This window comes from Aspergillus ruber (genome assembly GCF_000600275.1).
Source record: "Aspergillus ruber CBS 135680 unplaced genomic scaffold scaffold00031, whole genome shotgun sequence".
NCBI lineage: Eukaryota > Fungi > Ascomycota > Eurotiomycetes > Eurotiales > Aspergillaceae > Aspergillus > Aspergillus ruber.
This window is the reverse complement of record NW_024467327.1, coordinates 35,391-48,496: the sequence shown is the minus strand read 5'-3', so window position 1 is coordinate 48,496 and position 13,106 is coordinate 35,391. Positions and strand designations below refer to the sequence as shown.

The window sequence follows — 13,106 nt, the reverse complement described above, 5'->3', positions numbered from 1 at the left end:
AGAAGAAGAAAAAAGTCACCCCGCGATAAAAAAAATCGATAAAAAAAGTCCGAATCGGGTATAGCGCGGGGCCCCATCGGAGCAACTTTTTTTTGTCCGGATTACGCCTCAACTCGACATAAAACAACTCAAGTATACATTGTTCTCTACAAGAAGATGGGAAAGCGCAAGCAGCTCAAGGATGGCGACGTGATTATGGGGGGTGCTGACCCGACCGTCGAGGGTGATGAGTCTGATGAGGTACGTCGCAAAGTGTTCTCCGCGCATGCGATAGCGGTAGAGATAGCTTGCTAACGGATATCGGGTATAGGAGATGGACATTGTGAATGTCGACTTTGAATGGTTCGATCCTCAGCCCGCGGTGGATTTTCACGGCCTCAAGAATCTCCTTCGTCAGTTGTTCGACGCCGATGCCCAGGACTTCGACATCTCTGCCTTGGCCGACTTGATCCTGTCGCAGCCACTGCTGGGGTCAACAGTCAAGGTCGATGGCAACGAGTCCGATCCATATGCTTTCCTCACAGTCCTCAACCTCCAAGAACACCAAGACAAGCCTGTGATCCAGCAATTGGGCTCCTACGTCCAGCGCAAAGCCTCATCCGTTCCCTCCCTCGCGCCGCTGGCGACTCTCCTTTCGCAGACTCCTGTTCCACCCGTGGGTTTGATCCTGACTGAGAGATTGATCAACATGCCCTCTGAGGTTGTTCCGCCGATGTACGGCATGCTCCAGGAAGAAATCGCCTGGGCCATTGAGGAGAAGGAGCCGTACAACTTCTCGCATTACCTGATCGTGTCGAAGGGCTACGAGGAGGTCGAGTCGAAATTGGATATGGAGGATGCGCGTCCGAACAAGAAGAATAAAAAGTCGGGCAATAAGGTGGAGCAGTTCTATTTCCACCCCGAAGACGAGGTATTACAACGTCATGCGCAATGCTATGGCTCGTATGAGTACACACATGAGCGCGACGAAGGACACTCAGATTCGAAACGGGCTTTCCAGGAGCTGGGCGTCAAGACGACTGGAAGCCTACTGTTGATTGACGCTTCCAAGTTTGAAGATGCTGTGAAAGATATCACTGGATACCTCAAGCCTCCTGTGTAATGATGTTAATGACTATTGTTTGGAACGGAGGAGAGAGTAATGTGCTGGTTTCATGATTTCTATCCATGATTAAATTTTTATGCGTTATTTACTTAGTATATACTGCATGGCGTATCTCATAAACCTTTCATCTGTTCCTATGTATCACTCCCATTGCGTTCCCTTCAAGCGCTGCATGAGGTATTCCACCTCGACTACCTTGGTGAGGGGAATAACGCAGTTCTACGACGATATTAGCGCACTCCGGGCATCTTCTTGTTGGTGCTGAACTCACCTTGTACATGGACACAACCGCGTCGGTATCAATCTTCGGTCCCGACTCCACGGGGAAGGCAGGGTCGGTACCATATGTCCTGGCCTTCAACCCCAGTCTCTCCAACACCTTCTGCTCGACTTTGGAATCGGTAATGGCCGCGTCGATCCCAGCGCGGTCGTTTTCCTTGATCATCTTGACAAACCTCTCCGGCTCCTTCTGGAACTTCGACTCCGCAACGAACTTGCCAAAGTGGATGCGACGAGACAGCGCTTGCAAGCAATTGACGTCGCATGTAGCCGCAGATCCATAGTTCTCTTGCGCCTCGCCCCGATCGCCCAGTTCCGACCTGGGGCAGATCGCGGGGAGAATCTCTCCCACGTAGCGTTGCTTAATTGTTTCGTTCACGTTCACATCGTTTTCATGCAGGATCTTGGGATATTTTAACGGTTGCAGAATGGGGACTTCGAGAGCATCAGGGAAAAAAGGGTATTCGTCCGGGGATTGGTAACGGCGGACTCGCGACTGGAGACGTTCCTGCTCGTGGAGCAGGTACTCTAGCAGACTGAGCTCACTGCCTGGGATGGAAACGCCGCCACGAGAATAGATAGTCTTGTTGAGAGGGAACTGCACTCGTTCGATTAGATGAAACGTAATGGTATCTTCCAGGCGACTATTAAGAGTCCATCAAGTAAGTCAACTTTTCCTTGCAGCGGGGCAGGAAAATTGCGATCGAAGGGGAAAAGAATAAGAATACATTAACTGGAATCGGATGTTGGCCAAGTCCAACGCCTTGGAAGGATCCCCAAGACTGACAGCAGCGTCCATGATGTCAAGTAAGCAAGGGCAGGGGTTCAATTTGGGGGAGGGGAAGGGGTGATGGTATGTTACTATCTCTACATCGGGTGAAGCTCGAAGGCGGGGAGATCATAGTCAATCGCCTCGGTGGTACCCTTGGAGTATGCTATTATGTATATGTTCTACACGGAGCACAGTCAACAGCATGTCACAATGAGGCTTTCAGTCGCGATTAACACGACAAGCCCTAGATCTATATATACTCTACAATCGCACATAAAATTTCAGCAATTTCTTGTATGATGCTTGCAGTATGCTGAATAATCGCGTGGCAGGGGTCACATGACCTGCACGGCATAGCGGCCTGAGTACCCTCGGCACACGACAGCGAGAACACTAACGGTTGGAGGGGAATTATTTCTATAGATAGCCTGCTAGACCATCGTGCGCATTTTATACCGTCGAATAGAATCGACTGTTATAGCGCTGCTTGTGAACTGGCGGTACGGAGTACATACTACTACTACTTACTGTACAGAGTACGGAGACGCTAACCACCCCCGGCAGTAAAATTACTCTCGGGAATGCGGTAGGAACTTAATCGGGTTGAAACTCTCACTTCTTCCTCTCTCAACGACGCCATCGACAGATTGCAGTGTGACTCTTATCCCTGACTCAGGCAGGTGTATATTTGCTTCTGCTTTCATACAGCTTCTCTTACTTGCGTATGGGTCTTGCTTAAGTCCGGAGTGTTCCTTCTCTGGTTGGACTCATGGAGAAGCACCGCCGGGATGAGTCCCCTTCCGGTCTATCAGATATCATTGAGCAGGACGGCCTTTTGGGAACCGGCTTAACGGTAGGTCAATTCCATTGCTTGCGTCTACCGGTCATTGCTGATTGCGTTGTGATGGCATTCTCCAGTCCCGGCATATCGAAGCCTTTGGACGCAAGGTTACCTCCACGGCCGGACATCTGATGGGACCATCGGGGGACTCGACTAATAATGCTCATTATCACAATGCTATGGTGGGCATCCACCGTGAATTACGACGCCCAAATACGCAACGTAAAGTATTCTCGTTAACCCAAACCACTCCTACCGACCTGGTTCGCTCGAAGCTTTCCACTTCCGAAATCCAATCCCGCGCCGTTTGCGCCCTCCCCGATGAGTTGCTTGCGAACATCCCCGATGACTCCAGCTCGTACTCCCTATTCGAAGGTTTTCAGGTTTCCCAGGAGGACCGGGAATACCGGAAGTCTCACCGGCGGCGCACATCGAAAAACAAACAACTGGAAGATGGAAAGTCTGCGGGTGGACTTCCGTCATCTCCGGATGGACTGAAGAAGGAGCGGGAGACGCACAACCGTCGGTTGGAGATGATGGGTGTTCGCAAGAACATGTGCAGCTCGGAGATCCACGATATCGACAATAAAATCGCAAACCTCCATAACATGCGCAAGATTGTTTTGGATCGATTGGCAGGCCTGGAGATGGATGAAGCAGAGCTGGAGAATGAACGTGGGTGCATACCTGTTTCCAAGAAAAGTACCAAGAATCCGCATCTGACCCTAAACAGTGACCGAGATCGACAATAAACTGGAAGACATTCAAGAAGAGCCCCCGGAAACTCCTAAGACCGTGGACACCCCAAGAACCTTTGAGACCAGTGACAACTCGTCTGCTTCGGGAGACCCGGCTATGGATGCTTCGTTCATGTCGGAATCGATCTACCAGAAGTTGCCTTCGGCATCTCCAAAGCCCATAAAGCATAAATCTACCAGTAAGCCTCCGACGAGTCTTGGTTATCTCGCTCAAGATGATCTAACTGATGGGAACAGGAAAACGCTCCATGCCCGTCTTACATGAGCACTTTGAGCCTGGCTCAATGATCAAAGAAATCGAAGCGCACACTGATATGGTAACCGCCATGGATTTCGACTATCCTTTCGGGACCATGGTCAGCGCTGCCTTGGACGATACCGTGCGGGTTTGGGATCTCAACGCAGGCCGGAGCATCGGATTTTTGGAGGGCCACCATGCGTCAGTCCGGTGCCTCCAGGTCGAGGACAACATTGTAGCCACAGGGTCGATGGATGCTTCAATTAAGCTGTGGGACTTGAGTCGCGTGCGCACGGTTTCCCGATCCAGCCATACTGGTAGACACGAGGAAGATGAAGATGACGTGTTCTCATCGCCTCCGTCCACGACCATGGAAGATTGCTTTGTACACTCGTTGGACGCTCATGTTGCTGAAGTGACGGCTTTGCATTTCCGAAAGAATACTTTGATTTCTGGCTCTTCCGATAAGACTTTGCGACAATGGGATCTGGAAAAAGGTCGCTGCGTGCAAACGCTGGATGTTCTCTGGGCCGCGGCCCAAGCAACTTCATTGGGCACCGAGAGTCAGTGGCGGCCAACTGGACGCACACCAGACGCCTCTGCGGACTTTGTCGGCGCTGTTCAGTGCTTTGATGCTGCTCTGGCCTGTGGTACTGCTGACGGCATGATCCGTCTCTGGGATCTTCGGAGTGGGCAGGTTCACCGCAGTCTTGTGGGTCATACGGGACCCGTTACTTGCCTACAGTTTGATGATGTCCACCTGGTTACTGGTAGCTCTGACCGCAGCATTCGGGTATGTTTCATTTTCCTATTTCGCTTCACAGACGACTAACTCGTGTCTAGATATGGGATCTTCGCACTGGGTCTATCTTTGACGCCTACGCCTATGACAAACCGATTACAAGCATGATGTTTGATGCTCGACGGATTGTTGCCGCAGCAGGAGAGAATGTGGTCAAGGTTTACGACAAGGCTGATGGACGCCACTGGGACTGCGGCCCCGGCGTTGGCATTGATGATGAGCAAGGACCATCTTCGCCCAATGTCGAGCGTGTCCGACTCAAGGATGGATACCTCGTTGAAGGCCGAAAGGACGGTTTTATCGGGGCCTGGACTTGCTGAGCGACGAAAGCCCGAGAGAAGTACGATTTCTTGTTACGACGTTCCGCCCATTACATTGTAGCTATGTCAATTTCAGTTTCTTTCTTTTTTTTTTTTTTTTTTGCATTCGTTGATCCGCGCAGCTTGGAGCCACTGTGTATACTATTGTTGGAAGCCAATATAGAAGCGAATCAACTGACCCAGCCAGCTGTACGGTGACAAAAGCAGGAGTCTGTATTGTTGTAGAGAAATGGAGACTATTGTCGTTTTAACAAAGAGCAATGCCAACGTAAGATAAAACATTTCCTAGAATTAAAGGCATGAGGAGATTTACCTCAATGCGTCTTTCATCTCAACTTGTTGACTTGCACAATGAATAATAATGAACAATGAATGAATGAATGCCAAGCCTAGTCCTAAATAGGAAACAATGAGCCGCAGATTGGAGGCTGCTTTCGTATGGCAGACTCCCCTCCTCCACCACCTGCACCACACCACAACTGCAATACCACGATTTATTGCCAAAAACACGTCTGTTTTCATATTTTGGATATCGCGACTCTACGGAAAGACATCTCTACCAGCAAAGCCCTCCCCGCTGTGTCGCCAATGCTGCTCGGGTGTTGATCCGTGTCGCGTCGCGCTGTGTTGTGATCTCATTGCGGCGCCCAAGACAACCAGGAGAAAGCACCAAAGAGAGAAAGAAGCGCTTCATGCTCGTTCAATCGCTTTCGTGTCTTTCATCGGAAAGGGAATATCAACAAAGAAACCGAGGCAGTGATCTTTGTTGCTCCGTGCGGCCAGCGAGACATTCACGTTTCGGACGACGACAGCATTAATACCCCTCCGTTTCCCTCAATCTCGAGATTTCGTCGCTTCTCTCGTCCTATCTTGTCCTTGCCAAACAGCGCTTTCTTTTTACTCGTCCTGCTGCCAGATAACAAACCTATCGGAACCAAATCGAATAACTGCTTGAGACTGCGATTTGTAAGTGCAGAGTACTGTCTCTTTAGGCTCTGCTAATCTCCTATCCTAGGACACAGCATGCCTCCTAAGCGCGCTGTTAACCGGCGTGATGGCCCGGTAGCGCGATCCAACGACAATGGAACCCGTTCATATCTCGCGGAGATCTCTGGCCCACAAGCCACGAATCCAAACCTGCCAAACATTCCGGCGAAACCTTCCTGGGGTTACGGATCGTCGACAGCGCCGGTCATCCCTCGCCAATTGTCGATCAAGTCGGGGATGAACGTGGATGATATGGCGGAAAGCATCGAATCTGGGGTGAAGAGTGCGCAAGACCGCGATGAGAACGGCCAAGAGAACCCCCCGAAAGCAAATCCGAAGCCTCGTGCAAATTCGCGACAAACAAGACGATCGGTCTCCGCCAGTGTCTCTCCAGCGCGTCGTCGGAGAAGACGCGAGCCCACTCCCGATCAGGTGCAGTTGCTTGGTACGCTGAGAGAATCTACGGTCTCCCCGAACCCCCGTGCGGGAGATGGCCTGTCGACCGCGACACCATCCCCTCCCATTCCACACGCCATCTCGACAGAATCGAGTCCCCCCCCTGTTCCCCCATACCCAACTTTGCCTTCAACCGAGCCTCTATATCCCTCTCCGCTTCTTCGACTTGATTCTACAGCCCGCCAAGGAGCCCCGCGTGGAGGTTCACCCCAGCAAGAAGACAACCTTGACAATGAGTCTGTTATTTCATGGAATGTTGAACGCGATATTCATGAAGATGATCTACAACGAACCCGCCCTGCTAGGTTTCGCGAGGAGCGACAAGGCAAAAACCTTACAGCACCGCCTCGACGATTCTCGGGCCTTGCCTTCGCTAACGAAACTATCCAGGAGGAAGATGAGCCCGAGTCTGAGGCACCCGTTGAGAACTCACCTGCACCTGAACTGGTACCAGAACCGGAAGATCAAAGTGATGCCCAACCTAGGGCTCCGTCAGAACCTCAACCAGATCACGAACCCGCGCCTGCCTCCGCGCCTGCCTCCGCGCCTGCCTCCGCGCCTGCCCCCGAGCCTGCCCCCGAGCCTGAGCCGTCCACAGCCCCTACGAGGACAATTCTACCTAGAACGAATCTGCGCGAAACCTCGTCTTTGGGATTTAGTCCGCCGTCGCCAGTCCAGTCCGTCAAGGCCGCAGTTAAATCCGGGGTACAATCCATTTCCACACCGTCCTTATCTTTCCGCCAGAGCCAAATGACTAGGATAGCCGCCATTATAATTTTCACCATACTGTCTATCTTTACTGTCTTTACTTTCAGTGAAGATTTGGCCGATATCTCCAGCGGCATTAGGTCACGTCTCCCATTCGGCAGACAGTCGCCTTACATTCCATTGAACGGCACCGCCATGGATGCTATTCACAGTCTCAGCAAACATGTGGCAAGGATAGATACCCGTGTTTTGTCACTATCTGGGGAGGTGGCTACTGTCAGGTCGGAGATCGAGAATATGCCACCCCCAACGACTGTGGTAGAGCCCGTGCCAGTTTGGAAAGCAACGCCCACACCTAAGATCAATTTCCTCACGCAAAGCATGGGCGTCAAAATCGATCCTCAAAAAACCAGCCCGACTGTCGGTTTACCGTCCAACTTTTTCGAGCGTGCTACTCATCGTTTAATGGAACCAGCCACGAGTTTGGTTAGATGGATTCTTTCCTTCCCAGAGCCATTGGGGCCTCTCGCGGCTCTGACGCATTGGGAAGATGCGGGAGATTGCTGGTGTAGTACTCCAGATTCCGGTGTGTCGCAACTGTCTGTGATGCTAGGCTTGCCGATCACACCAGAGGACGTTGCTGTGGAGCACATTTCAAAAGGTGCCACCGCCGATCCTGGATCAGCACCCAAAGAAATGGAGATATGGGCTCATTACGTTGTAAGGAATGAAGGTATCGCCGCAAAACGGTCTTGGGTGCCGTCTTTCGTCTCGTCCTCGACCTCTGAGCGATCCGAGTCTACGGGATTCTCGGATCAGTTTTTGCCACGCGAGAAGATCATGGAAGCCCTCCGCATTGCATATCGTGGTGAGCCCGATGCTTCCTTCTCGGACGACGAGCTTTTGGGTCCTACCTTTTACCGCATTGGGCGGTGGATATATGACATCAATAGCCCGGAGCTTGTCCAAGATTCTAGCCTAGCAGCTGTTATCGATTCGCCTGATATCAAGGTGGACCACGTGGTATTTCGGGTCAAGTCTAACTGGGGCTCTGATTCTACCTGCATGTATCGATTGAAGTTATACGGGCATTTGTGAAGAAGAATTGTTGTTTTGTTTTTGTTGCTGTTCTTTTTAGCAAGGCGTTTGGTAGGCGTGGCATGGTGGATTGAGGCGTTTTGCAATAAGCTGTTCGATTCTTGTCCATTCTTTGACTTGTCGCATCGTGAACGGCGTTAAAGGTCTGGTAGACCAATGTATATCTTGTTCTTTGTGAAAGCATCCAATTTGTTGATATACCAAGATATTCAATCTGATGGCAAGCATGGCTTATTATCTCTCTAGTTCTCAAAGCACAGTTACATACTCGAATCAAATTCCGGATTGACCCACGACGGCAACGGCGCTGATGCCCGCATCAACGCTCCGAACCTCTGCAGTAGGGCAAAGACCAATGTTCCCCCCCCAGCGACGATGAGTGCTTGCGCGGTAAATGTCCAGGTCCAGCCGGATGAAGCTTGCCAAGAGGAAATGAAGAACTATCGTACTGATGTCACTTTTCATCTTGGGAATATATCTTGTTTAAGGGCATACCGGATTGATAAAGGCACTGAGATTGAGAAACACAGCGTAAAAGGTGACAACGCTGGTGGACTGAAGAGGATAGCTGTCGACGATGTAGCTGCTCGTCACTGTGTTTCCGACCTGAATTCCTGCGGCAACTGTGCAAGTCAATAAATAGACCAAGGAAGAAAGAGAAGGAGAAAAAGAGGCCTTGCTTACAGAGAAAGAAAGCCACCTGACCAACCATCCAGTGGTAGTCCTTGTCGATACTAATGCCCCAAACAATCAAACCGACTACATCAAGATGAGCTTCTCTTTTTCCTTGCCACTTTCATGGAAAAGAACTCACCAGCCGTGACTAAAATAGCAGGATACGCCAGCCAAAGCCTCATCTCAGCCACTCGAGCGTTCCCATTTCTTCTCGCCAACAAACCAACAAGCCAATCGCTCAATCTCCCTGAGCAGCAGATCTCAGATACCAGCGTCCCGACAAACAACCCCAGGAACAGCAATCCCTGGACCAATGGGGTATACGATGCGTATGCGGCAGGTACCATCGTGATGACGGATAAAACCCACCAATACCAGAGAAATGAGTACCCAAGAACTGCGATGACGACGACAGGGAATCGGAATGTGAGCAAGAATCGGACAACCGAGTCCCAGGGCTTGGGATGGCGCATTCCTGGTAAGGGGTGAAAATTGAGGAAGAGCAGGCCCTTGGTCCTGGGAATCTCAGATTTAAATGAGGATACGGTTGGATAGGGTGCTTTCTCCGGGTCTGCTGCTGCTGCTGCTGTTATGCCTGTTTCTGTTGACGACCCTGATGTCGACTGCAGCATTCGATTACGTGGATACAAGGTCTCAGGCATGAACAAGAGCTCGAGGAGTAGTAGGGTGGCGAAAAGAATGGCATTAAACCAGTTAATCCATGCAGCACTAAGAAGATTGAAGAAGCCACCAACTGTCCAAGTTAGTTTGTTATCACTTAGATGATCCCGTGAACTCTGACTTACAGGCTGGACCAAGCAGAAGGCCCGAATCAATGGCAAGTACCCATAACCCGAGTTTCTGCCCGCGTTCGTAATTGAAGAACAAATCATTCACTTGTGATTCTTAGCACCAGAGCCCAGGATGAAGCATCAAGATCTGAACATACCCACTGCCATACCAACCGTCGACGCTGGACTCGCACCAAATCCCTGAAAAAAACGAGCAGTCATATACCCGTCATACCGATCAGCTACTGCCGCCCCAATCGTTGAGACTAATGCAATAGTTGTGCCGACGATGAAGATAGTTCGACGGCCGTATATCTCGCTGAGAGAAGACCAGAACAACGGCCCTACCGATAGCCCCAGTGCTGGAATAGCGACAGTCCAATTAACTTGGGCATAGTTTATGGCAAACGCAGACTGGATTTCGGGGAACGAAGGAACGGTAGTGGTGGTTATGTAGGTAAAAAGGAAATATCTGTTTTGCACTCGTTGATATATGGACAACTGCCTATTCTGCAGCAGGAGGACAGACGTACTTGAGCATCACGATGCCGAGAATGGTGCCCTTTTGGAGCCGAGACCAATTCAATGGATCCAGAGTGTCCAACGTAGGCCGGGGATGGACAGGGTCTCCATCCTGACCCAGCGATATATCCGCTTTCTCATTCGGTGCCTGGTATTTCATGGCTGACACTTCGTGTTTTCAAGAATGGCGAGCCCGATATGAAGGATGATTTTAGCAATGACACTCTGTCGTCCTGTTGCGCTCATGGTCTTTTTCATCTCGAAACCAACTGCTTTGTGATCTCGATATCTTATCAGACACTGTCCGAAGTACGAGACAGATCTGTCCTACTCCAGCCGGGATTTCCCCGCGATGTTGATGAAGAGTACCATTACAGGGTAACGGACAGGCCTGCCGCAACATACAATTGATAAGGACAGTGCTGACATGAACAGGATTTTCAGGCTGGGGTGGATGAAGGGCCTCTAGTTTACCATGCATGGTCTTGCAGAACGGAGTTAGGGCCGGAGAGATAAACTATGATGTATGAATAGCGCCACCACGAGCTCGGTTGCTTCGTTTGCATTTCAATTACAAACAGAATCACTTTATAATAGTCAGTCGAACTTATTTCAAGTCAGAGATAACAAGATTTGAGTGGATCGAATGGCAGGAAAAAAATAAATTTGCCGTCCATTTAGAACTGTCGATAAGCCTTCTCCACATGTCAGCAGAATTACGGACTATGCAGGCTGACTCAATGTAGGATAGATTAGCTTTTCTACACTTACCTGCCTTTCTGGGACAGATGCAACTTCGGCCGCTCACTAACTCCTTACAGCTGGATATACATACGATTGGTAGTGAGCGAAATATGGGTATGTATTAGGACACTTGAAGCTATATATCGGGAAATTTGTAGGTCAGAGTTCACTACCAAAGCAACTTCCTGTTGCCCATCTTCGACAATGGACCGTCTTCCTCTTGAACGCAGTGACAGCACTTCCATCACGAGTGAAGAGCCGCCCACAGAATATACATCACTTTTGCCGAAACCGCTCGACGAGGAAAGCTGTAACGACCGAAGTGTTTACCGCGAAGATGAGAGCGTTCCTCAGAGTCGTCTTATACTCGCTGAATTTTGGATCCTGCTCAAGGGATCGATACCGGTTATTCTAGCCTACACGCTGCAAAACAGCCTTCAAACCGTCTCCGTACTAGTTGTCGGCCGCATATCGCCGGAGGATCTTGCCACCAGTGCCTTTTCGTTTATGTTTGCCATGATCACGGCCTGGATGATTGCCCTCGGTGGAACGACAGCGGTGGATACGTTGGCTTCTTCAAGTTTCACGGGCAGTTCAAATACACATGACCTGGGTATATTGTTGCAGCGAGGATTCTTTGTGCTCGGGCTGTTTTACATTCCGGTTGCTATTCTATGGGCTTGTTCGGAGCCGGTATTTCTCTTTCTGGGACAGGATCCGGCTCTGTCTAGAGAAAGCGCGAGGTTTCTGACGTGTTTGATCCCTGGAGGGCTCGGATATATCTTTTTCGAGTTGATGAAGAAATATCTCCAGGCACAAGGTATGGTGCCCAATGCACAAGTCCTTGTTTGTCTCGTTGACAGGTATCAGGAATCATGCGGCCGGGGACGTATGTGCTCTTGATCACATCGCCAGTCAACGCAGCTTTGAACTACATATTGTGCTATACCTTCAAGATTGGTCTGCTCGGAGCTCCCCTAGCGACCAGTATCTCATACTGGCTCTCTTTCTTCCTGCTCGTCCTCTATGTACGGTTTATAGATGGCTCCAGATGCTGGGGTGGATGGTCCCGCGAGACCTTTCAGAATTTGGGTATCTTTGCCCAGTTGGCAAGTCTCGGAATAGTGCACGTCGGGAGCGAATGGTGGGCCTTTGAGATAGTCGCCTTAGCAGCTGGACGACTGGGAACGATCCCACTGGCCGCACAGAGCGTAATCATGACGGCAGACCAAATCCTAAACACGATACCATTCGGCGTCGGGGTAGCCACCTCAGCAAGAGTAGGCAATCTCCTTGGCCTTCGCAGTATGTCCGGTGCAGCACGAGCGGCGAACACAGCGGCATGGCTCAGCATGTTCCTGGGGGGCTTGGTTTTGGCCGTGCTGATGGGCACCCGGAACCACTTTGCGAAGTTATTCAACGACGATGATCGGGTGGTCCGTCTCACGGCCGAAGTGTTACCACTAGTGGCCATGTTCCAGATCGCAGACGGCCTTAACGGAAGCTGCGGCGGTAGTCTTCGCGGAATGGGCCGGCAACATGTGGGCGCATTGGTGAACCTGGTCAGTTACTACTGCGGCGCGTTGCCATTGGGAGTCTGGCTGGCATTTCATGGATGGGGATTGCAGGGGCTATGGGCGGGACAATGTATCGCGTTGTATCTGGTGGGGATGATGGAGTGGGCGATAGTTGCTTTGAGCAATTGGAATGTCGAGGTGGATAAGGCGTTTAAGCGGATGGAAGGTACGCAGTAGATAGTATGAATATACGAGTTGTCAACTGTATCTGGTGTCCACAGTCTTTCCCAAAGAAGTAGTTGAGTGAGTAGCCTTATCAGTCGAAGCCGTTAAAGCTCCGAGGAAAAAGCCCGTTGCCGGAGATATGATGGTCGTCCTGTCACCGCGATAAGATAGCCCTGATGGACTGATAGATATCGCCTTATCAACTACTTTTCTTCTTCCCCGACCTTCTCTTTTTGTATAATATGTGACGTGCTTGGATTCTTGTCAT

At 50.5% G+C, this 13,106-nt stretch overlaps 7 protein-coding genes across 7 annotated transcripts; 5 read left to right on the top strand and 2 right to left on the bottom strand.

Annotated features, from left to right (window-relative positions):
* Positions 1-156: 156 nt before the first annotated feature.
* EURHEDRAFT_380692 (protein-transporting protein BCP1) lies at positions 157-1,102 on the top strand (the record flags this gene model as incomplete). Its single annotated transcript, XM_040779326.1, has 2 exons — positions 157-240; positions 311-1,102. 2 exons carry the CDS (start codon positions 157-159, stop codon positions 1,100-1,102), a joined length of 876 nt encoding a protein of 291 aa, XP_040635447.1.
* Positions 1,103-1,246: 144 nt separating this feature from the next.
* On the bottom strand, positions 1,247-2,183 carry EURHEDRAFT_463954 (chorismate mutase ARO7; the record flags this gene model as incomplete). The annotated part of the gene is made up of 3 exons (XM_040784920.1): positions 1,247-1,324; positions 1,377-2,028; positions 2,113-2,183. 3 exons carry the CDS (start codon positions 2,181-2,183, stop codon positions 1,247-1,249), a joined length of 801 nt encoding a protein of 266 aa, XP_040635446.1.
* Positions 2,184-2,586: 403 nt separating this feature from the next.
* Positions 2,587-5,214, top strand: mdv1 (WD repeat-containing protein). The gene is made up of 5 exons (XM_040782846.1): positions 2,587-3,009; positions 3,075-3,672; positions 3,731-3,934; positions 3,993-4,786; positions 4,837-5,214. The coding sequence occupies exons 1-5, from the start codon at positions 2,926-2,928 to the stop codon at positions 5,113-5,115; spliced, it is 1,959 nt and encodes a 652-aa protein (XP_040635445.1). The 5' UTR covers positions 2,587-2,925; the 3' UTR covers positions 5,116-5,214.
* A 222-nt stretch (positions 5,215-5,436) lies between these two features.
* EURHEDRAFT_226306 (uncharacterized protein) lies at positions 5,437-6,085 on the top strand. Its single transcript, XM_040778031.1, has one exon. It carries the CDS (start codon positions 5,525-5,527, stop codon positions 5,873-5,875), a length of 351 nt encoding a protein of 116 aa, XP_040635444.1. The 5' UTR covers positions 5,437-5,524; the 3' UTR covers positions 5,876-6,085.
* EURHEDRAFT_226311 (uncharacterized protein) lies at positions 5,983-8,382 on the top strand. The gene is made up of 2 exons (XM_040778032.1): positions 5,983-6,081; positions 6,131-8,382. The coding sequence occupies exon 2, from the start codon at positions 6,139-6,141 to the stop codon at positions 8,362-8,364; it is 2,226 nt and encodes a 741-aa protein (XP_040635443.1). The 5' UTR covers positions 5,983-6,081; positions 6,131-6,138; the 3' UTR covers positions 8,365-8,382.
* On the bottom strand, positions 8,383-10,545 carry EURHEDRAFT_545890 (putative MFS transporter). The gene is made up of 7 exons (XM_040787458.1): positions 10,364-10,545; positions 9,989-10,302; positions 9,846-9,935; positions 9,179-9,793; positions 9,049-9,123; positions 8,860-8,987; positions 8,383-8,804 (listed from the first exon to the last, which is right to left on the bottom strand). Exons 1-7 carry the CDS (start codon positions 10,510-10,512, stop codon positions 8,625-8,627), a joined length of 1,551 nt encoding a protein of 516 aa, XP_040635442.1. The 5' UTR covers positions 10,513-10,545; the 3' UTR covers positions 8,383-8,624.
* A 532-nt stretch (positions 10,546-11,077) lies between these two features.
* EURHEDRAFT_518095 (MATE family efflux transporter) lies at positions 11,078-12,850 on the top strand (the record flags this gene model as incomplete). Its single annotated transcript, XM_040786634.1, has 3 exons — positions 11,078-11,094; positions 11,348-11,916; positions 11,967-12,850. 3 exons carry the CDS (start codon positions 11,078-11,080, stop codon positions 12,848-12,850), a joined length of 1,470 nt encoding a protein of 489 aa, XP_040635441.1.
* Positions 12,851-13,106: the final 256 nt, after the last annotated feature.

Coding starts and splice junctions, on each gene's coding strand:
- mdv1 (XM_040782846.1), top strand. CDS start 2,926: ATGGAGAAGCACCGCCGGGATGAGTCCCCTTCCGGTCTATCAGATATC. Junction 3,010..3,074: donor TTTTGGGAACCGGCTTAACG/GTAGGTCAATTC, acceptor GGCATTCTCCAG/TCCCGGCATATCGAAGCCTT. Junction 3,935..3,992: donor CATAAAGCATAAATCTACCA/GTAAGCCTCCGA, acceptor TGATGGGAACAG/GAAAACGCTCCATGCCCGTC.
- EURHEDRAFT_226306 (XM_040778031.1), top strand. CDS start 5,525: ATGAGCCGCAGATTGGAGGCTGCTTTCGTATGGCAGACTCCCCTCCTC.
- EURHEDRAFT_226311 (XM_040778032.1), top strand. CDS start 6,139: ATGCCTCCTAAGCGCGCTGTTAACCGGCGTGATGGCCCGGTAGCGCGA.
- EURHEDRAFT_545890 (XM_040787458.1), bottom strand. CDS start 10,512: ATGAAATACCAGGCACCGAATGAGAAAGCGGATATATCGCTGGGTCAG. Junction 10,303..10,363: donor CTCGGCATCGTGATGCTCAA/GTACGTCTGTCC, acceptor AGTGCAAAACAG/ATATTTCCTTTTTACCTACA. Junction 9,794..9,845: donor CCTTCTGCTTGGTCCAGCCT/GTAAGTCAGAGT, acceptor TAACTTGGACAG/TTGGTGGCTTCTTCAATCTT.